This window comes from Geotrypetes seraphini, chromosome 1 (assembly GCF_902459505.1).
Source record: "Geotrypetes seraphini chromosome 1, aGeoSer1.1, whole genome shotgun sequence".
NCBI lineage: Eukaryota > Metazoa > Chordata > Amphibia > Gymnophiona > Dermophiidae > Geotrypetes > Geotrypetes seraphini.
Genome location: NC_047084.1, coordinates 465,737,867 through 465,761,012, shown reverse-complemented (window position 1 = coordinate 465,761,012; position 23,146 = coordinate 465,737,867). Strand labels below are relative to the sequence as shown.

Sequence of the window (23,146 nt, the reverse complement as noted above, 5' to 3'; positions counted from 1 at the left end):
AATCTTAACATTGCAATACATATAAAAAATAATTAAATCAATAGACGATATTCCTGGCCACTCCATCCTATATTTTATTATTGTCAATGAGCCTTTTCCCACAAACACCATGCGTTGCCACAACTCACTATATGGAGCAGACATGGGCAACTCCAGTCCTCAAGGGCCGGAATCCAATCAGGTTTTCAGGATTTCCCCAATGTTTATGCAAATAGATCTCATGCATATTCATTGTGGAAATCCTGAAAACCCGATTGGATTCCGGCCCTCAAGGACCGGAGTTGCCCATGTCTGATCTGGAGGGTTACCTATAGCTCCAGAAAAAGGAGGGCGGGTTGACAAACGGGTTTTACTTCCATTGAAAGCAATAGAAGTAAAACCCGGATGTCTCAATTTGTCCTCATTGCCTACCTGTCTGATCATCTTTGCAAGCTGCTGGTTTGCTGATTAGTCTGAATTACTGGTTAAGTTGGCTGACATTTTGGACTGTTTCCATTTGCTTTAACATGATTTGTTAAAGCTGAGTATCAACAGTCACTGAATTTGATTTACTTATATGTGAGGCAGAAGTGGTCAAGGCAATCTACTGCTTGAGGTGAGAGATAAAATAGTGCACCAGTGCCAAACATTACTATTTCTCAACTCTTCTTTCCTGCATCCCTACCAAACTAATCCTCAGCAAAGCCTCTCAAAACAAAACAAACTTCTCAGGTGTTTTCCCATGAAACACCCAAAAGTAAGGGTACTAGATTTTGGTTTGCATAAATAGGACACCTAGGTAGAACCTCTATGGGCAATTATACACCATAAAACTTTTAATCTACTAAAAATATTCAGTTCCTTAACCACCCCATTGCTCTCTGCTCAAATTCAATTGTTCTCTCATCTTGTCACCCATATTGTACTCTATTGTTCTCTTTCTTCCCAGTGCTCGATCACCTTAGTCATATCTATGGGCCACCTCTTGTTCCAGCACCTTATTACACTGAGCTCTTTTTTTTTAGTCTTTCATTCTTCCCTTCTCCTTCACAGCCATATAAAATAATAGACTACACACAATCACCACCACCCACCATGGTTCAAATCATTGCTGATTTTTGCACTATTAATCTAATAGTGTTCATCTTTGCTGTGGTGGACTGAACCTCCCTTCCTGGTGGTTCTCTTGTTGCAGGTATGGGCTGGGTCTAACCTATTGTACTGCCACCATAATCCTGCAGCCTCCTTCCTTGCCTTATCAAGACTGCAGTCTCATACTGCAAAGCCAGACTGGAGTTCTTGCGCTACCAGCACTAAAGTCCACTAGTACAGAGCTGCCTCCTGAGTTCTACCTGTAGTAAAGTACAGCAAGGCTGGGTGAACTACTATGCTGTCAGCACCACCATTGGGGCTGGATTAACACTATTTGGGCCCTAGGCAAACATATATTTGTGGACCTTCCTAACAGGGATCCCCTTCCCTAGGGTAGCCAGACATCTGGGAAAACCCAGACAGGTCTTCTTTTTAGAGAACTGTCCAGGTGCCCGGACAGACTTTCCAAAACCCCACAGTTTGCCCAGGTTTTGAAAAGCCCTGACAAGCTTCGGCCACATCTGGAGGGCCTCTGAGCATGCACGGATAATGTGACGTACATCCTCCAGGCCCTCCAAACACGGCCGGAACTCGTTGGGGAAGAAGAGAGGAGGCTTTATGGGGGTGGGGCTTTCTGGGGCAGAATGGGGCAAGACCAGAGCTGGAACAGGGCAGGACAATATGTCTGGGGTTTTGCTGCCCCAAATATGGTAATCCTACCCTTCCCCCACCATTATTTCTCCTCTCCTGAAGTAGCAGGGGAAAGTGCAGAGCCTAGATGTGGGTATAGCAGTACTAATTTGTGAGTGAGCATGGGAACTATGCAAACACACACTTTGGAGAAGCTTAATGGGTAAAGCTGGAGAGCAGCCAGGTTACCCAGTTGAAAAGGGAAACTCAGTGCTGGATTTTTGCAACCCTATCCTGATACATTATGGAACCTGAAGCACTGATTTCAATTGAAGATATCAGGGACTACAAACAGAACACTGAACTGGAGTCTAAGTTTAAAAACAGGACTGACCAAAAAGTCCCTCCTGAAGCTGGGTAACTTGGCAGCTCTGCAGCAGTGAGAATCAAAGAAGTTGGGTAAATCATTTTCATTCTCCATTGCCTCTGGTACAAGCCAAAAAATTTCAAGGGTGGACTGCTCAAAAGACCATACCCCCCCCCCCTTCGTGGCATGTCTTTATGTTAGTGATTTTGAAGACCAGTATGTATACCCTTCTGGGTTTTATCAGGACATGTTAGCATGGAAACATTCCATTGATGACGTGTTTGTCATTTGGACCAGTACGGAGCAGCAGTTCAATAATTTTTTTACAGTGGCTTAATGCCTGTGATATGAACATACAGTTCACTGCCACAATTTCATCTACTGAGATTGCATTTTTAGACATTTGGATACATTTAAACCAGGGCTGTTTTCAAACCACTATATATCGCAAATTGACAGAAATAATCTTTTTTTTTACGATTATTCAATTTTTATTAGAAATTTATAATGAAAACAGAAACAATATAAACACCACAAATACACCACTCTGGAATACTACATCCACTCAATATAAAATACAAAGTAAACACTTCTCTAGAGAAAGTTGGTTAGTGAAATACAATTGTATCTGAAATTAAATCACAAAAACTTAAGAAAATTCTCTCAACTATCCCAACTCAAGTCCACAAAAAGGGATCCAAGATTACATAAGCGAGAATAAAAAAGAAAATTATAAAGGTTAAACTCTTACAGAGAAAACTGAGATTAAGGAGCAGTTAAATAAATTATAGAGCTATAGATGTTTTTTCTTTATCCAGTCGATGTGAGGCCAGAAAAGCAGTTAACTGATAGGGTTCAAAAAAAACATATTTGACTGAACGGTAACAAATAATACACTTGCAAGGATATTTCAAGTAAAACGTCGCTCCCAAAGAAGTGACTCCAGATTTCAAAAGTAGAAATTCTCTACGACACTTTTGAATATCTCTTGAAAAATCAGGAAAAACTTGTACTCTACATCCAAGAAACTCTTTCTGTTTGTTTTTGAAGAAAAGTCTCAATAACCATACTTTATCCATTGCAAGAGCTAAAGTCACTACCATTGTAGAAGGTACTGCTGAGTGCTGACTCACTATCTGATGTTTCTAAAATTTCAGAAACATTCAGTGGTCTTGATTCCGATATATTAGGTTGAAGTTGAGTCCCTTCTTTATTTGGTACATAATAGACTAAGGTAAATGGAGGCAAAGTTTCCTCTGAAACTTGCAAAATTTCAGTCAAATATCTCCTTAACATTTCCCTAGGAGTAACAGTGGTTACTCTAGGAAAATTAATAAATCTCAAGTTATTATTCCTGGAATTATTTTCGAGTATTTCCACTTTCCTCCTAAGATTAATGTTATCTTTAATTAGAGACTCTTGTGCATGTTTAAAAGTTAACAATTCTTGGTCATGCTTGTGAATCGTGGTCTTTGAGACAGCCAAATCCGTTGTTAAATTTTTCAGCTCTTTAGTATGTTGAATTAATTTCCCTTCTATATATTGGAAATTGGGACTTATGGTTTGTGTAAAATTTGCTATCAAATCCCATAGAGAATCTAGAGTCACTTGTGCGGGTTTCTCCAAATTAGGAAATCTTTGCTGAGTGAAAAAATGCTCACCGTCCAAAGGAATGCTGTCCTGGCTTAATTCAGACTGGAATCCAACTCCGGTTGCTTGTCCTACCTCGATTTCTTCTACAGTTACTCCCTGGCCAGGGAGTACTGCTACCACGCTCTCCAGATTGAAGTTGTCTGCCTCTGGGTGGAGGACCTCCCCCTTCTCCGGGGTTTCCTCTACCCCTGGGGAGCTGGTTAATCGAGGACGCGGAGGTGGGGCTCTTGTGTCGGGGCTAAGTATAGTATCAAGCCCTGGAGAGACAAACCCAGCCTCGCTCTGTCCAGGTGCTCCCTGCGGGCTGCCCTCCGACATCAAAGACGCTGTTCCCTGCATCCGCCGCAAGAGTGTGTCAATTCTACCGAGAGAGGGCAGATCCAAGCGCGGCAAGGCATTAGCTGCGTTCCTGCCTCTTCTCTTCGGCATCGGAGCAGGAAATCAGGCCAGGAAGCCAACAAGACAGGAAAAAAAGGGTAAGAACACTGATGCGGTCGGAGAGACGCTCTCTGTTAGTCTGTGCTGCGGCCTAGAAATAATCTTTTAAATTTCAACAGTTACCATCCCAGACATCTGCATATCAATTTGCCAGTAGGACAGTTCTTAAGGCTACGGCGGTTGTGTAGTACAACTGAGAAATATAAACACAAAGCCCAAGCCATGTGGCAGAGATTCGTGGAAAGGGGATACCCTGGGTCGGTTATAAGAAAAGCTTATGAGGGCTTTTTATGCTTTTTACACCCTAAATGGCGAGATCTTGATGAAAACTGAAGCAGAAAGAGACTTAGGGGTGATTGTCAGGGAAGACATGAAGTCTGCAAATCAAGTTGAGCAAGCTTCATCCAAAGCAAGGCAAATCATAGGTTGCATACGCAAGAGTTTTGTCAGCCGTAAACCTGAAGTCATTATGCCACTGTATAGATCCATGGTGAGACCGCACCTGGAGTACTGTGTGCAATTTTGGAAGCCACATTACCGCAGGGATGTGCTGAGACTGGAATCGGTCCAGAGAATGGCCACCAGGATGGTCTCGGGACTCAAGGAGCTCCCTTACGAGGAGCGGTTAGGGAAGTTGCAGCTCTACTCACTCGAGGAACGTAGAGAGAGGGGAGATATGATCGAGACATTCAAGTACCTCACAGGTCACATCGAGGTGGAAGAAGATATCTTCTTTTTCAAGGGTCCCTCGGCAACAAGGGGGCATCAGTGGAAAATCAGGGGCGGGAAACTGCACGGGGACACTAGGAAGTTCTTCTTCACCGAAAGGGTGGTTGATCGCTGGAATAGTCTTCCACTTAAGGTTATTGAGGCCAGAAGCGTGCCAGATTTTAAGGCCAAATAGGACAAACATGTGGGATCTATCCGCAAAGATAGATAGGGAGAGTCATTGGAGTGGGCAGACTTGATGGGCCGTGGCCCTTATCTGCCGTCTATTTCTATGTTTCTATTACAGAGTTCAACTGTTCAGGAAGAGCCCAAAATGGAATGCACTCTCCCATATTCCTACAATGCCTTTGAAATCAAAAGAATTATTAAATCCCATTGTCATATTTTACAATATCACGCAAGTTTTGCTCAATTTCCCACATTTGAATATTCCAGGGGATGCAATTTACGAGAACGCGTAACTTCTTCTCAGTTTCTGAGTACTGCTGTAAGTCTACAAACTACATCTAAGGGACATTATCGGTGTGACAACTGCAGTGTGTGTTTGCATGCCACTGAGACTCAAGAGATTATACATCCTCGCCTGCATAAAATTCATATGCTGAAATATCACACTAACTGCAGCACTGAGGGGGTTATATACATGATCACATGCCCATGACAGATGTTTTACACTGGTTACACCACTAGATCAATCAGGGTGTGGGTTATTGAGCATCTCAGCAGGATTTGGAGGGGAGATATGGGGGCTCCCCTCTCGCAGCATTGGCATGCACAATCACACTCTTTGGAGGATTTAAAGTTTGTGGTTTTAGAAGCCCCGTGCTTAAAAAGAGGTGGCAATATGGCAAGTTACCTGTAGAAGAAAGAGCAAACGGATTTATCACTGGCAAACGGTAGTCCCCATTGGGCTAAACCGGGAGGTGGAGTGGTGGGCGTTCCTCCACAAATGAGTGACAGCTCTGTTGAAAATATATTCTGGGGAAACAGCTGAGGGTGATGTTATTCAAACCGGAAGTTAGAGGATCAAGAGCGCGATACAAGGTATCCAACAGCAGTGCCCCGAGTTTGTGCTACATGATGTTGTTAAACTTTTCTAAAATGGCTTTTTTCTCTTTCTCTGTTAGGGTGAAGTTATTTTTCCTGCTCTTTATCCAGCTCGAGTGGGTTCTCTGAAGAAGCCGTTCTGGCGAAACGCATCAGAACCCACCGCAAGGAGACGACTTTAAATACTATAAGTATTTCAATTTTTTCAAACTAAAGTGATACAAAATAAGTATTTATAGCACCGTTAAATGGACTTTTGAATTGATTAAGTACACATTTTAAACACTATAAGATAATCTTCTAACTAACTCTAGATAGAAGGAGCAATGATAGACATGAATGAAACACAATTAAGGGCTTGCTCCTGTTTGTGATTTCTATACCTCCAACAGTTCTGAGCTCCTTTGTTAGTTAGTAGAGATAGATCGGGTGCCCCCCTTTTTGTTGCGCGTTTACAAGATTTAAGGTCAACAGTTACAAGATAAAAATGTACAATGTTTACAATGAAAGCAGTGCATGCAAAAAGATCTCATGCATATTCACTGGGGAAATCCTGAAAACCCGATTGGATTGCGGCCCTCGAGGAGGGACTTTGACACCCCTGCCCTAAACCAGGGCTGCCCAAGTCCGGTCCTCAAGATCTACTGGCAGGACAGGTTTTCAGGATATCCACAATGAATATGCATGAGAGAGATTTGCCTGCACTGCCTTCTTGGTATGCAAATCTCTCTCATGCATATTCATTGTGGATATCCTGAAAACCTGGCCCGCCAGTAGATCTCGAGGACCGGACTTGGGCAGCCCTGCCCTAAGCTGTAGCTTATTTAGCTTATAGGTAGGGAACTCCGGTCCTCGAGAGCCGTATTCCAGTCGGATTTTCAGGATTTCCCCAATGAATATGCATTGAAAGCAGTGCATACAAATAGATCTCATGCATATTCATTAGGGAAATCCTGAAAACCCGACTGGCATACAGCTTTCGAGGACCGGAGTTCCCTACCCCTGTTATAGGTAAATCCAGCACTGGATGACTATGGAATTGAAGGAAGATGCCCCTGCTACTGAGCCAATGCTGGGATGAAGGCTTGAAAAAAAGGGATAAGGCTGATGTAGGGGGAGGGGGTTGGGTCTAATGCTAGAGGATTGGGAGGAGACTGATGCTGGGGGAGGGGGCTGTGGATTGGGAGAAGGGAGAAGGGAGAGGAGGGCAAATTATGATTATGAGTGAGGTGTCGTGGATTGGTTAGGATGGAAGAGTGGAGACTTGGGGATTATGTGGGGGATAGCTGGGGGTCTAAGAAACAGCTGTGATAGTGAAGTCTGGAGCTTAGATGATTGGTTGGTTAAGAGCTGTAAAACTGAATGCTGAAAAGTGGATGGGGAAACAGTTTAAAGGACCTGGAAGAAGTAAAATGTTGATCCAGCACAAGAGATCTCATGCAATAACAATGCCTGATGTGGACCTCATTTCGCCACAGCAAAGAGTAGCATCAGGGGCAAAGAAGATCCCTTAATCATATTAAAACCATCAGAGTGATTTAAAAAAGGCCAGAAGTATTTCAAAGCAACTTGCAGACTTCACCCCAAGGGCACAGCCATAGCAGACACCAATTAAGAGTGGGCCTGAACCCAAAGTGGATAGGCATGATGACCCTGCCGCCACCCCCCACCTAGCATCTCATTCTCCCCCCAAGTGATTTGGGGGTTCATTAATTCCACTCCACAATTCCCCCAATACCTTTAAATTCTTTAGGTTTTGACCAGCAATAAGGAGCAACTAATTTCTTTTGCTTGTGCCAGCTCCAAACATTTCCTCTGACACAATTTCCTGGTCCCACGAACAGGAAGTTGCATCAGAAGGAAAGCTCAGGCTGGCACAAGCAAAGGGAAACGTGCTGCTGCTCATTAAAAGATTTATAGGTGTCAGGGGAGTGAAGTTAGGTGATCCCCCAATCTCCTGAAGGGAGAGATGCAGGGAGTCTTCAGCTGGTAGGGCTTCAGGATCCCCACCAGCCACATTGCTGCTGTGCCACTGCTAAGTGGGCCTGGGCTTATGCCACTAGAAGCATAGAAACATGACGGCAGATAAAGGCCAAATGGCCCATTCAGTCTGTTCATCCACAGCATCCACTATCTCCTCTTCTCCTTAAGAGATCCAAAGTGCCTGTCCCACGCTTTCTTGAATTCAGACATGGTCTTTGTCTCCACCACCTGTATCAGGAGACTATTCCACACATGTACCAGCCTTTCTGTAAAAAAGTATTTCTTTAGATTACTCCTGAGCCTATCATCCTCTTAACTTCATCCCATGCCCTCTCTGGAGTTTCCTTTCAATTGAAAGAGACTGATCTCATGCCATATAGGTATTTAACCGTCTCTATCATATCTCCCCATCTCCTGCCTTTCTTCCAAAGTATATATATTGAGATATGATGTAGACCACCGACTATTTTAGTACACTTCCTTTGGACTGACTCAGTCCTGTTCATATCTTTTTGAAGGTTTGGTCTCTAGAACTGTACACAATATTCTAAATGAGATCTCACCAGAATCTACATCCATCAGGGTTCCGGAGGTGATCCGGGAAATTATAGACTGGTAAGTCTGACGTCGGTGCTGGGCAAAATGGTAGAAACTATTATAAAGAACAAAATGGCAGAACATATATGTAAGCATGGATTAATTAGAGACAGCCAACATGGTTTTAGTCAAGGGAAATCATGCCTCACCAATCTACTGCATTTCTTTGAAGGGTTGAATGAACATGTGGACAAAGGCGAACTGGTTGATATTGTGTATTTGTATTTTCAAAAGGCATTTGACAAAGCACCTCATGAAAGACTTCTGAGGAAATTAGAAAATCATGAGATAGGACCTAATGTCCTATTATGGATTAAGAACTGGTTGAAAGACAGAAAAAAAAGAGTGGGTTTAAATGGTCAGTATTCTCAATGGAGAAGAGTAAATAGTGGGGTTCCCCAGGGGTCTATGCTGGGATTGCTGATTTTTTACCTATTTATCGATGATCTAGAGATGGGAATAACTAGTGAGATAATTAAATTTGCTGATGACACAAAGTTGTTTAAAGTTATTAAATCGCAAGAGGACTTTGTGAGACTGGAAGACTGGGCGCCAAAATGACAGATGACATTTAATGTGAACAAGTGTAAAGTACTGCATGTGGGAAAGAGGAACCAAAACTATAGCTATGTGATGCTGGGTTCTGTGTTAGGAGTCGCTGCCCAGGAAAAAAATCTAGGTGTCATTGTTGAGGATACGTTGAAACCTTCAGCTCAATGCGCATCAGCTGCTAAGAAAGCATATAGAATGTTAGGAATTATCAGGAAAGGAATGGAAAACAAAGATTAAAATATTATAATGCCCTTGTTTTGCACTGTAGTACGGCTGCACCTCAAATACTGTGTGTAGTTCTGGTTGCCTTATCTCAAAAAAGATATAGAGGAATTAGAAAAGGTACAGAGGAAGGTGACAAAAATGATAAAAGGGATGGGTCGACTTCCCTATGAGGAGGGGCTATAGTGGCTAGAGCTCTTCAGCTTGGAGAAGAAACGGCTCAGAGGTGATATGATAGAGGTCTATAAAATAATGCGTGGAGTGGAAAGGTTAGATGTGAATCGCTTGTTCACTTTTTCCCAAAATACTAGGACTAGGGGACATGCGATGAAGCTACTAAGTAGTAGACTTAAAACAAACCGGAGAAAATATTTCTTCATACAAAGTGTAATTAAACTCTGGAATTCGTTGTCAGAGAATGTGGTGAAATCAGTTAGCTTAGCAGGGTTTAAAAAAGGTTTGCATAATTTCCTAAAAGAGAAGTCCATAGGCCATTATTGAGATGGCTTGGGGAAATCCACTGCTTATTCCTAGGATAAGCAGCATAGAATCTGTTTTGGTACTTGGGATCTAGCTAGGTACTTGGGACCTGGGTTGGCCACTGTTGGAAACAGGATATTGGGCTTGATGGGTCTTCGGTCTGTCCCAGTATAGTAATTATGTTCTTATATTCCTGCTTTTTCTTGCCTCCTTCCTAGTCGCTACCACTTTCTGCTTTCCACTCCTTCACACTGGACTCCCTACTGTCTTCCACCCTTTCCACTGCCCTGCTCTCCTCCTGTTTCTCATCATTCACTCCCCTCTCTCTGTCCCCCACCTCTTCTCATCATAGAAACATGATGACAGATAAAGGCAGATATTCTAAATGAGGTCTCACCAGAGTCTTATACAGGGGCATCAATACCTCCTTTTTCCTATTAGCCATACCTCTCCCTATTCACCCAAGCATCTTTCTAGCTTTTACCATCATCTTTTTAACATTTCAACATGTGAAAACAAAAAAATGCAGGTTGCAGGTACAGAACAGAGAGAGGGGAATGGGACTGAAGGGGTGAAAGTTGGAGAGCAGGGCAGAGGATGAGGGGCATTAAGCACACACACTCATGAACACACTACTTTATAGAATAAAACTTTAAAATATGAAGCACTCACCAGAAAGAGCAGGGAGCCTGAAGAACTGCTGGAAACAAGGTAGTAGGGAGAACAATTAAAGACTGCAGTGCAGTTATGTATTCAAGTTGCTCCCTAGTAGTGGTGTAATTGTGGTTGAGCCAGAGCTCACCCACTTTCGGCTTAAATCCACCCAAAATTGGTGCATCCTCAGTGATTGCACAAAAATCCACAGCTCAGAGATACTGCCACAGGTTGCAAGTGCTCCGGCAGGAAGGAGGTCTTTGTAAGGCAGAGTTTGGGGATCCCCACCAGCTAAGATATTTCTAGTTTTAGTTTTGGGGCTGTTGGGACTAAGAACATGGCAGGGGAGGGGGATGAATTTTGGGCCACATACTGTAGGCTCAGGTCCAGCCTAAATCAGCCATCTTGCTATATCATTGCTACCTAGGCCAATCATGATTGTAAGGAAGGATTCAGAGAAGAAAGCAGAGGTGCTGCTATGGCAGGTGAGGGAGGACCATGGCATCAATCAGTTAAAGCTGATTGCTACCTCTGCCCTCATATCCAGTCAATGAAGTGGGAGATTGGGGGGCGGGGTGCAGTGGTATTGATTGTATAGCTCTGAACCGCAGACTGCAACAATTCTAAATTCTGGAGGAGGCAGCAGCAGCAGCAGCAGATCAGAATCTATTGTTGAATTCAGGCTAGACTTGGGTGGGCAACTCTGATTCTTGAGGTCCAGAATCCAGTCGGGTTTTCAGGATTTCTCCAATGAATATGCATGAGATCTATTTGCATGCACTGCTTTCAACTGAAAACCTGATTAGATTCCAGCCCTCGGGCAGTGGTATTGATTGTATAGCTCTGAGCCGCAGACTGCAACAATTCTAAATTCTGGAGGAGGCAGCAGCAGATCAGAATCTATTGTTGAATTCAGGCTAGACATGGGTGGGCAACTCTGATCCTTGAGAGCCAGAATCTAGTCGGGTTTTCAGGATTTCTCCAATGAATATGCATGAGATCTATTTGCATGCACTGTTTTCAACTGAAAACCCGATTAGATTCCAGCCCTCGGGCAGTGGTATTGATTGTATAGCTCTGAGCCGCAGACTGCAACAATTCTAAATTCTGGAGGAGGCAGCAGCAGCAGCAGATCAGAATCTATTGTTGAATTCAGGCTAGACATGGGTGGGCAACTCTGATCCTTGAGAGCCAGAATCTAGTCGGGTTTTCAGGATTTCTCCAATGAATATGCATGAGATCTATTTGCATGCACTGCTTTCAACTGAAAACCTGACTAGATTCCAGCCCTCGAGGACTGGAGTTGCCCACCCCTGGGCTAGAGGCAGCAGCAGTGTGAGAGGAAGCAAAAAGCATTTGGTCTCTGGAACTCCTTTCTCCTGTGCTGTGGCACCATGGTCCCCGCCAAACTTTAAAACCTGGTGCCGCCATCAAATTGGCCAAACTTGATGGCCTATTCTGTCATCTCAAAAAATGCCACCTGAGGCATTTATAGAATTGCCTTAGAGCAGGGCTGCCCAAGTCCAGTCCTCGAGATCTACTGGCAGGCCAGGTTTTCAGGATATTCACAATGAATAAGCATGAGAAAGATTTGTCTGCACTGCCTTCTTGGTATGCAAATCTCTCTCATGCATATTCATTGTGGATATACTGAAAACCTGGCCTGCCAGTAGATCTCGAGGACCGGACTTGGGCAGCCCTGCCTTAGAGGCTTTGAAAATAACTTAATTATTAATTTAATTATTATAATAACTTAATTATTAAAAGGAAGACACTAAAGAAACAAACTGTATAACTTTTCATTTTAAGTTTCAAGTTTAAATTTATTTGATATACCGCAAATACAACCACAGTTAGTCTAAGCGGTTTACAATAATAATATATTAAAAACAAAAATTAAAAAGACATAACAAGGGCCAAAAACAAAAATACAACCAACATACAACCAAAAATGGGTGCAAGGAGGATAAAGAAAGGGAAGGTTACAATAAAAACAAAAAAGTTGGGGAAGTGAAGTCACAATGAAATTCTGCCCAAACAATTAACGATATAAGCTAAGAAGTCAACAAGAAAGGGTGATCCATAGCATGAGTAAAGTAAGGAAAAAGGTCAAGAGTGGAAAGCCAAGAAATGAGTTAAAAAAAAAAAGAAAAAAAAAAGGAGCCATTATGAGGCTCAAAATTGCATGAGGTGTGAACATTATTATAAAATACCTGGGATGATATCAAGTGGCTCCCACCCGGTTATCTCCCGCCGCTTGAATGGCACCAGATATTCAGTGCAAAATAACCAAATAGTGCTGCTAAAAATCTGGTGTATCAGGGGCAGAGCTAAGAGTTTATCAATTATCCCCCTCCTTTTTTTACAAAAATGTAGCATGGTTTTTAGCACCGGTCACGGGGGAAACAGCTCCGACGTTCATAGAATTCTTCTGAAAGTAGGAACTGTTACCTCCGCAGCCGACGCTAAAAACTACACTACACTTTTGTAAAAGGTAGGGAGGAGGGTAAGTATTAATTTTAAATTCACTTACCTGGTAACTACCTGGATAAAGTTAGGACAGCAAAAAGACCCATGTGTGTATGTGGGAGGGAGGGGGGTTCAGGAGGGGATGTTTTTGTGGTATGGAAGGACCTAGGTAGTGAGCAGATTCTCACTGATACACCCTTAGATGAAGCGGACAGAACTTGGATATTGAGCACTGGGATGTAGATAGGTGCCGGCATTGAATATTTGGGCATAAAACAGCCCACGGCCTGTGATTTTCTACCACTTTAGGTAATAATAATAATAATTTCTGTCTCTTGGAATGTTTTTTTATTTCCTGCATCTCTTTTTCTCTGGCTTTGGCACCTTATCTTCCTAATAACTTGCAAGTATTGGGCTAACCTCCTGGGACAGGGGTAAGAGCTGTTAAAATGTCTCCTGTGAGAGCTATTATTCAGTAGGATCCATTATAACTGACGGCGCCATGACTATGTTTCATAAATCTTGCCAACATCATACTGCTGATGGGTCACAGGTAACAATTTAAGTGTAGCATCCCCTCTGAATCATCCCACAGAGACCTGACAGACAACCTGCAGTAATTAATATACATCCAATGCAAAAGGATATACACATAAGAAAAATTATATAATAACAATATTCAAATAATATATGCAAAAGCAATGTTATTAGCCAAGTGGTGTAAATGCCCATCGAAGCACATTTAGTAATAATGGAGAAAAAGCCTCAGCTGCATTAAACTGCTTTCAATTCAGTGGGTTTCTAGCCGTTCAACTTATGTATCATGGGCAAGAAAACCCTCCACAAAGAAAAAATACAATTTTCAAAGTGGGTACCCCACCACCACTATGCATAGGGAAAATAACAACAAAAAAGAACAAGAAAGCAATGCTGAACTTAACTTCGCTTGATGAAATCCTCACAGATCGTTGTGCTTTATCGACATCGCTGTTTTACACATCCCATATCACACACAAAACACTATCATAACTTTCTTTAAATGGGCCCCTTATTTTCTAACTCGTGTTACTCTGTCTTATCTATTTATATGTTCCATCTTTGCTTATACTCTATACAGGGGTCTCTAACTTTTTCCATGTAAAGAGCCGCAAAGTAGTCATGAGAAGAAAGCTCTGAAGGCCACAAAGTAGACATAAGAAAGCACTGAGAAAAAAAGAAAATAATTTTTATCTTTTTCCTCCTTCTTAAATTTATCTAGTTTTCACCTCTTGCCTTCTCCTCTCCATTCATAAGCACGATCAAATCAATATTAAGCATAGCAGGAAACTCTGAGCTCTTTGGGGAGCCCAGGATAGAAAACAAATTAAATAAATAAACGAAGAAGACTGGAAAAATTGCAAGTTGCTTTGCAAGTGGGTTGAAGGGTTAAATGTGCCTCAGTCCTCCAAACCTGTCTCAAGTGCTACCTTGTTGAAGGCATGCTGGTTCTCTTGTTGCTTGGGGCTCCTCTCTGTAGTATCCCATCCGGAAACAGGAAGTTCTGTCAGAGGAGGACTTTGCGGAGGGAGGCTATGGATGATGGGAGAGGTGGCATGCAGCACCTTTAGAGGGCTAAGGTGGGCAGGTAGACACAGGTGAGAGTGGGAGAATGCCAACTGCAGGGGGGGGGGAACACGATGTTTGAAGGGTCATAATGGAGGACTGCCAAGGCTGCATGTAGCTCATGAGCTGCATGTTGGAGACCACTGCCCTTTGTTGTCTATTAAAATCAGCATTCTCCTCTGAAGGAGGGTAAGCCTCTTGTGATGTAAAATAAAAGACAAATTTCAAAAAGGGTTAAGCTAGAGAATGGGGGTAGAGAGTGGGTGTGATAGCATTGCAGCACACTAATTGATTAGTATGGGGTTAGCGCAGGGGCCCTTACCATCTACTAAATAGGTGGCCATAGGGGCTTGTGTGCAGTGGTGTAGTAAGGGGGGTGGACTGTACTTTTCTGTCCCCCCCCCCATGCCACGATCGTGCCCTCCTTTCCCTATTCCCTGTACCTCTTTAAAATCTTTGCCAGCACGAGCAATTACTCTAGCCTGCTGCTCGCACTGGCCTGGTTCCCTCTAAAATCATTTCCGGGTCATAGTGCCAGGAAGTGATGTCGGAGGGAGAGCCAATGCGAGTAGTAGGCTAGGCTGGAGATGCTGTTTGTGCTGGTGAAGGTTTTAAAGAGGTAAGGGGTGGGAAGGGAGGGTGCAAATGTGGCGTGGAAGGAGCGGGAGGCATAGAGGAGGGTGCGGGGGAGTGTGTGGAGGGTGTGGGGGTACCACCTCCCCAGGCTTCTCCCACCCTCGCTATACCACTGCTCATGTGGTAATTTTTTTTTTTTTCTTTTAATGACTGTGCACAAATGGCAAAATTAGTGCAGGGCTATTAATTCAGAAAATGGGAAAATCAGTAAAAATGGCCTTAGCACACGGGAAAGAGTCACATAAGGGGCACACTATGGCCACTTTTACTGCAGCTTTAGTAATAGGGTCCCTTTGTCTTTCTCATTTTCTGTTTTTGAGTGCCTGCAGTCCCCTAATGATAAGTTTTGTAAAGGCACTTTTCACGTTCGTAAACCACTCAGAAGGCTAGTGTTTCCTAATTCGTTATTTGTCCCAAGGGAAAACCCACCATTATTCTATTCTAGAATATCTAAAGTGTAGCTAGTCTTTCAAGGTAGAATATATATATATGAAATCATCAGTACAATAGGTTTATAGCCATGTTAAAATATTTGGTGTTTGAACAAAAAGAAGCATGAGAAGAGACTGGAAGACCTAAATATGTATAGGAGAGGAGGGACAAGGGAGATATAATACAAACGTTTAAATACTTGAAAGGTATTAATATAGAACCAAATCTTTTCCAGAGAAGAAACAATGGTAAAACTAGAGGGCATAATTTGAGTTTACATGGAGGAAGACTTAGGAGCAATATTAGGAAATATTTCTTCACGGAGAGGGTGATAGATGCCTGGAATGCCCTCCCGAGGGAAGTGGGGGGAGAGGAAAACAGTGATGGAATTAAAAAAAGAGTGGGATAAAAATAGAGGATCTCTAATTCGAAAACGAAGGATGTAAAGTAAAGAACTAAGACCAATATTGGACAGACCCCCTGCACGGGCTGTGTCCCATATATGGTGTTTCAGTGTGGGCTGGGCTGGGCATCAATGTGAACTCCACTAATATGGAACATGAGGATGTTACTGGCCAGACTTTACAGTAGATATCTGGTTGGATAGGCTGGAGTGAGCTTGGACGGCAACTTCAGCATTTGGAACCTAGGACAATACCAGACTTTACAGTCTACGGCCCAGAAATATCAAAGAAGAGACAAGTTAATCTAATCATGTATTTTTTAATGGGTATAACTTATGGGCAGACTGGATGGACAGTTCATGTCTTTACCTGCCGTCATTTACTATGTTACTATGTTAGTGAATTGAATATGTTCAAGGCTTATTAATTGAACAGAATGGCTCGCATTCTGTAACCAACACCATTGTCATCCGCCACCTTAGTAATGGCCACCGATTACATATCAATTAGGCAACAGCGTCGTGTACAGAATCACGTCTCCGGCAAAGGTAGGCGCTGGAAATGAAGGCCAGGGTTTTTCAGGCCTTCATTTCTGGCACCTACAGAGGTGCGATTCTGCTGCCAATTTTTTAGGCACCTTGAAACAATTAAAACATTGTTTAAACAGTGGTTTTTTTACTGATCTTGGCGCCTACCGGCACCTATATGTATACAAATTTGTCTGAGAGAATTTTGGTGAGAGAATAAGTTGTATTTTGGTGAGAGAATAAGTTGTATTAAGCTTTGACAGAACAATTTCAACTTATACTGTATAGTGTCAAAGATGTTTTCATAGAAGCATTGCACTCTAGATTCATTTCGTCTTAACATTACATGTCATTGTGACCTTGCTACTCTCTCTCTTTGATCATAACATAGGGACTGACTTTAGTCTAAATCGTTTCTTATCTGGGTTTAACCATTATACCTTTTTGATACCTGATACATTCTACCAGTTAAACAGGTGTACTGTTTTGCTATATGACCATATCATTTGCTTTTTCCAGAAATATTTAGCTCCCAAGTTACAAAACATTCCATACAGCAACTGCTGAAGGATATTCCCTGATTATCCTAGCATTGAGATATTGCATGAAAATGTCAATCCTGCTCTGCTTTATTGTAACAGATCTTAATCAGAGCATTTCCAACTAAGGATCTACTGTACAATGTAATGTCAGTCTTTGTTACTAATCATGTTTTATTTTGTTCCTAGATGGGATCACAGCAAGAAAACAAGCATGATTATTTATGTCCTAAGTCTATAAATGGCACTAAACACTGAGCATGGAAATTTGAGCATGTGCCCAATTTCTATGTGGAGTTTAACTGAACCTGTCACGGAGAAACAGGAGATATCGTCTTCCCAGAACTTGGAAAGCAAGAAATGACAATGAAGGTGATTTATTGGTACTTGGTCGCTTTTTTTGTTTAATTAGACTCGACACGATGGTGTTTTAGCCCAAAGGGGCCTGCCTCATGAGTTTGAATTTTTGACTGAGAAATTAATGTTACAGGAAATCAATGGAAGGAGATTATCCGCTTGAATAAAGAGATCATCAGGGTAGACTTTCATTATAACTTTCTGTTGGAAAGAAGATCCTAGGACATTGAGTTTCCACAGTCTCATTTGTTTGGAATGAGAGAACATAGGATGAAATTAAGAGGTGATAGACTCCAGAGTAATCTAAGGAAATACTTTTTTATAGAAAGGGTGGTAGATGCGTGGAACAGTCTCCCAGACGAGGTGGTGGAGATGGAGGCTGTGTCTGAATTCAAGAGAGCTTGAAATAGGCACTCGAGATCTCTTAGAGAGATGAAGAGATAATGGTTACTGTGGATGGGCAGACTAGATGGGCCATTTGGCCTTTATCTGCCACTAGGCGTGAATTTATAGAACTAGGCCTTATGTGTATACTTATGTATGTTTTCATAGTACTGTATAAAACATCTATACACAATGTAGTATTGTACTGTGTGCAATATTACAAAACATCAGGAGTAATGGATTTTTGGAGCAAAAGATACAGCTTCCTCTCATAAAGTCCATTGCTCTGAAATTGCACTGCAGTAAACAGAAATATATGAGCTAGGCATCAAGCAAAGACATGTAGTCAGCGCCTAAGGAGATCATTGTCACATGGACATTTAATCACCAGAGACAGATGTTGGGCAGCAGCTGGAATTTCATCAGGATGCAGCTAACCCACCCTGTCCATCCTTTCCTTTATGGGTGCTTATCACTCTCTGCCTTCCTGTCACTGTTTGCATTGCCTATGTTACTGTAATAAACTGGTTTGCCTTCTTTCTTGTCAGTTTATGTACAGCAGGGCAATAGTTTAGTAAGGACAGTGCTTCCCAAATCTGTCTGCAGGACCCCACTGCCAGTCAGATTTCCAGGTGATCCACATTGAATATGTATGAGATACATTAGAAATATGAGATATGGGATAAAAGAGAGAGATTCAAGACGATGTCTTAGAGCCATATTGAAACAGGCTCCAAAGTCAAACTTTTCCTCTTTAAAATTTCAGCTAAAAACTTTTCTCTAAAGATGGGTAAGAGAAAGGGGAAGATCAGGACTAATCCTTCTGAGTCCTCTTCATTCCCCTTTCCTCCATCGAGAGCTTCGCTGTCCAGCCACCATCTGTTTCTTCCAATCTACCCCTCAGTATCTCTTCTCCCATCCACCCATGGTCCAGTTCTCTCACCCCTTCCAATGGACCAACATCTCTCTTCTCTTGCTCCTCCCACACATGATCTATTTCTCTCTTTTTTTTCATGCTGTTTTCCCCCTCTCTTCCTATCTCATTGTTCAGCATCTCTTTCTCACTCCCTTCTGCCTTTGAGTCTAACAACTCTCCTTCTGTATTTATTTTGTCCTCCTCCTTCTTTACAGCCTCGCACTCTTCCCTCCTTTTTTCTATCTTTCTTTCCCTCTCTTGTGCCCTGGGGACCAACATTTCTTCATCTCTCTTCCTCCCGTTGTCTACCATCTCTTTCTTTCTCTCTCTCTCTCTCTCTCTCCCCTCCCCTTTACCTCCAGATTTTGCATTGCTCCCACTCCATCATTCCCTTTCTCCTGTTATCCATTTCTCTCTCTCTCACCTCTCCCCCCACTCAAGGTCCAGTATCTCCCTTCCTCTCTCCCTCTAGTCTAACTGAACAGATGTCTTTCTTCATTAGGGTTTCCGGCCATGGAAATGATTCACATATGCTGCCTATAGTTGACCGCAAAATCTTCCCTCTGCCGCATCTCGCCCAGGTGGAAACAGGAATAAGCATCAGAGGGAGTGAGGTGCAGCAGAGGCAAAGCTTCCAGGTCAGCTGCAGGAGGCATGAGTGAATTACTGCTACTGTCTATGACCAGAGACATAGGACTCCTTTTACTAAGGTGCGCTAGCGGTTTTAGCGCACGCTACATTGCACCGCATACTACACGCTAATGCCTCCATAGAGCTTGCATTAGTATTTTTTGTATAGCGCACGCTAAAAACGCTAGTGCACCTTAGTAAAAGGAGCCCATAGTTAGGTGGGGTGCAGGGGTAATGGCTGCTCCCTCAAATGGACTTCCAAAGAAAATGGTGCCTATGCAGTTTTATAAATCTGCTTGTGCTTGCACCTATTTTGTCACACTGTCTGCTCCCCCAAAGCCAAAACCTGGCTATGGTTCTGTGACCCCTCCCCCCTGAAGAAAAACAGAGGGGAACATAAGCAGTGCCTCTGCTGGGTCAGACCAGAGGTCCATCGTGCCCAGCAGTCCGCTCACACGGCAGCCCATCAGGTCCAGGACCTGCATATTAATCCTCTATCTATACCCTTCAATCCCCTTTTCCTTCAGGAAAACATCTAATCCTTTCTTGAAACCCAATACCGTACTCTGTCCTCCATTCCAGTGCATTCCAGTGTCCACCACCCTCTAGGTAAAGAAGAACTTCCTAGCATTGGTTCTGAATCTGTCCCCTTTTAATTTATCCGAATGCCCTCTAGTTCTTGTAGTCTTCGAAGGTTTGAAGAATCTGTCCCTCTCCACTTTCTCTATTCCCTTCATGATCTTGTAAGTCTCTATCATGTCCCCTCTAAGCCTCCACTTTTCCAGGGAAAAGAGCCCCAGTTTCTCCAATCTTTCAGCATAGGAAAGGTTTTCCATACCTTTTATCAATCTCGTTGCTCTTTTCTGAACCCTCTCGAGTATCACTATGTCCTTCTTGAGGTACGGCAACCAGTATTGGATGCAGTACTCCAGATGCAGGCGCACCATCGCCCGATACAAAGGCAAGATAACTTCCTTCGTTCTGGTAGTAATACCTTTCTTGCTGATACCTAGTATTTTGTTCGCCTTCTTAGAGGCCGCTGCGCACTGGGCTGACGGTTTCATTGTCTTGTCTACCAGTACCCCTAAGTCCTTTTCTAGGCTACTTTCACCCATTACCAGCCCACCAATTGTGTAGTTGTACCTCGGGTTTCTGTTTCCTACATGCAAGACTTTACATTTCTCTACATTGAACTTCATCTGCCATCTTGTTGCCCACTCCCCTAGTTTGTTCAGGTCCCTTTGTAAATCTTCGCAGTCCTCTTTAGTCCTAGCCCCATTAAATAGTTTGGTGTCGTCTGCGAATTGTATTACTTTGCACTTTGTCCCTGTTTCTAGATCATTTATAAATACATTGAATAGCAGCGGTCCAAGCACCAACCCCTGCGGAACACCATTCGTGACCCTCCTCCAGTCTGAGTAGTGGCCCTTCACTCCTACCCTCTGCTTCCTACCCGCCAACCAGTTCCTGATCCATCTGTGTACGTCTCCTTCCACCCCATGGTTCTTCAGTTTCCGAAGTAGGCGTTCATGGGGTACCTTGTCAAAGGCTTTTTGGAAGTCTAAGTATATGATGTCTATGGGGTCCCCTTTGTCCATCTGTTTGTTAATTCCTTCGAAGAAGTGAAATAAGTTCATTAGGCACGATTTTCCCTTGCAGAAGCCATGTTGGCTTGGCTTGTTTTCATAAGTTTATTCCTTTCTAGATGCTCCTCGATGCTATCTTTTATCAGTGCTTCCGCCATTTTCCCCGGAACCGAGGTCAGACTTACCGGTCTTTAGTTCCCCGGGTCACCTCTTGATCCCTTTTTAAAGATGGGTGTAACATTGGCTATCTTCCAATCCTCCAGGATCATACCTGTTTTCAGGGATAGATTACAGACTTGCTGTAGTAGTTCCGCTATTTCCTCCTTTAGTTCTTTCAGTACCCTAGGGTGGATTCCGTCCGGGCCTGGTGATTTGTCAGTTTTTAATTTTTCTATCTGCCTGCGTACATCTTCAAGGCTTACTTCCATGGATGTTAATTTTTCTGCTTGGTCTCCCTTGAAGATTTGTTCAGGTTTCGGTATGTTGGATGTGTCCTCTGTAGTAAATACTGACGAAAAGAACATATTTAGTCTTTCTGCCACTTCTTTCTCCTCCTTCACCACTCCCTTCCTATCTATGTCATCCAGCGGTCCCACCTCTTCCCTAGCCGGCTGCTTCCCCCTAACATATCTGAAGAACGGTTTGAAATTTCGTGCTTCCCTGGCTAGCCTCTCTTCATATTCTCTTTTTGCTTTTCTAACCATAAGGTGACATTCTTTTTGATACTTCCTGTGTTCTTTCCAGTTCTCTTCGGTTTTGCCCTTTTTCCATTTCTTGAATGAATTCTTCTTATCACCTATCACTTTCTTCACTTCTTTGGTTATCCACGCCGGGTCTTTTATTCTGCTCTTTTTGCACCCTTTTCTGAATCTGGGGATATACAGATTTTGCGCCTCGCTCACCATGTCCTTGAATAAAGATCAGGCTTGCTCTACATTCTGCCATTTCTTTGAGCTGTTTCTAAGTTTCTTCCTTACCATTACCCTCATCGCATCTTTTCTTGAAGTTAAAGGTTGTCGCTGTGGTTCTCTTTCCCTTCGGTATTCCTACTTCAACTTTGAACTTGATCATATTGTGATCACTGTTTCCCAACGGTCCCACTACTTCCACTTCCTTTGCAGGTCCTCTTAGTCCATTAAGGATTAGATCCAGAGTGGCATTCCCTCTCGTCGGTTCTCTGACAAGCTGATCCATGAAGCAGTCCTATATAGCCTTCAGGAATCCGGTCTCCCTGGAGCATTTTGAATTTCCAAGACTACAGTCTATCCCAGGATAGTTGAAGTCTCCCATAATAATCGTGTTACCGGTTTTGCATTCTCGTTTCATCTCGGCTTCCATTTCCTCATCGGTAGCTTTGGTTTGCCTCCCACAACATCAGTTTTGTCAAGAGTGTACTACCACTGGGTGGGCCTGGGTCCACTCAAGACTACACTAATGTTGGAGGGAGGAGCTCAGAAGAGTCAAGTAATTTCAGTAGAAGATAGGAGTAGAATGGAGAATAAATAGAAGGAGAAGGGAGCAGGTACATATGAGGATAAAGTGTCTTTGGAGAGGAGGTGCCAAATGGAAAAATGGAGCAAGGGAGCAAAAAGGAAGAAGGGAAGGAGTGAGAAGTGGGGAATGAAATGAGCAAGTATGAAGGATAAAGAACCTTTAAAGATGAAAGGAAGGGATGAGAAGAGGAAAAGAATATCTGGAAAGAGCGATCCATGATGGCCGCTGCCTGAATGATCGGGTTAATGCACCGACCGAAGCGCTCCTAAGTACCTGGTTTTCTTGCTGGTGACGGTTGTTTTCAGCCGGGTTTCACTTCTTTCTTTGAAACGATGCCGAAGAGGAGAGGCAGGAGCGTTGCTGGTGCCTCGCGACGCTCCGAGGGTCCCTTCCTCGGCAATATCGAGGAGCTGCTAAGGAGGATGCAGGGAGCTGAGTCGGAGAGTCTGGTAGCCAACCCGCTGAGGATCCCGCGAGTGAGCGAGACCGACGGGATCCTCTTGGGCCAGATACCACTCTGAGCCTGGATGTTAGAGCACCACCTCCTCCACCATAGTTGGCTAGCTCTCTCAGAGGGTCAGGAAACCCCGGAAGAAGGGGTAGTATTCTCCCCAGAGGCTGGATTCGGATTATCTCCGGAGAAGACACCGTGGGAAATTTAACAGCTGGAGAAGGATTGAAACAGAGAGAACAGAAACCAGAATACCTAAAGGAAGGTGAGAGACTTTGCACTTCCGTGCAAACTTC

At 43.2% G+C, this 23,146-nt stretch overlaps 1 protein-coding gene and 1 long non-coding RNA gene across 2 annotated transcripts in view; one reads left to right on the top strand and one right to left on the bottom strand.

Moving 5' to 3' along the window:
- Positions 1-14,343, bottom strand: part of CXXC1 (CXXC finger protein 1) — an 80,662-nt gene extending 66,319 nt beyond the window's left edge. Inside the window, exon 1 of the mRNA XM_033923896.1 lies at positions 14,158-14,343. Within this exon, the coding sequence (XP_033779787.1) occupies positions 14,158-14,178 (21 nt within the window). The 5' untranslated portion in view covers positions 14,179-14,343. The remainder of the gene's footprint in view (positions 1-14,157) is intronic.
- LOC117350043 lies at positions 428-17,418 on the top strand. The gene is made up of 3 exons (XR_004537227.1): positions 428-595; positions 6,016-6,126; positions 17,222-17,418. It is a non-coding gene; the product is annotated as an uncharacterized LOC117350043 (long non-coding RNA).
- Positions 17,419-23,146: the final 5,728 nt, after the last annotated feature.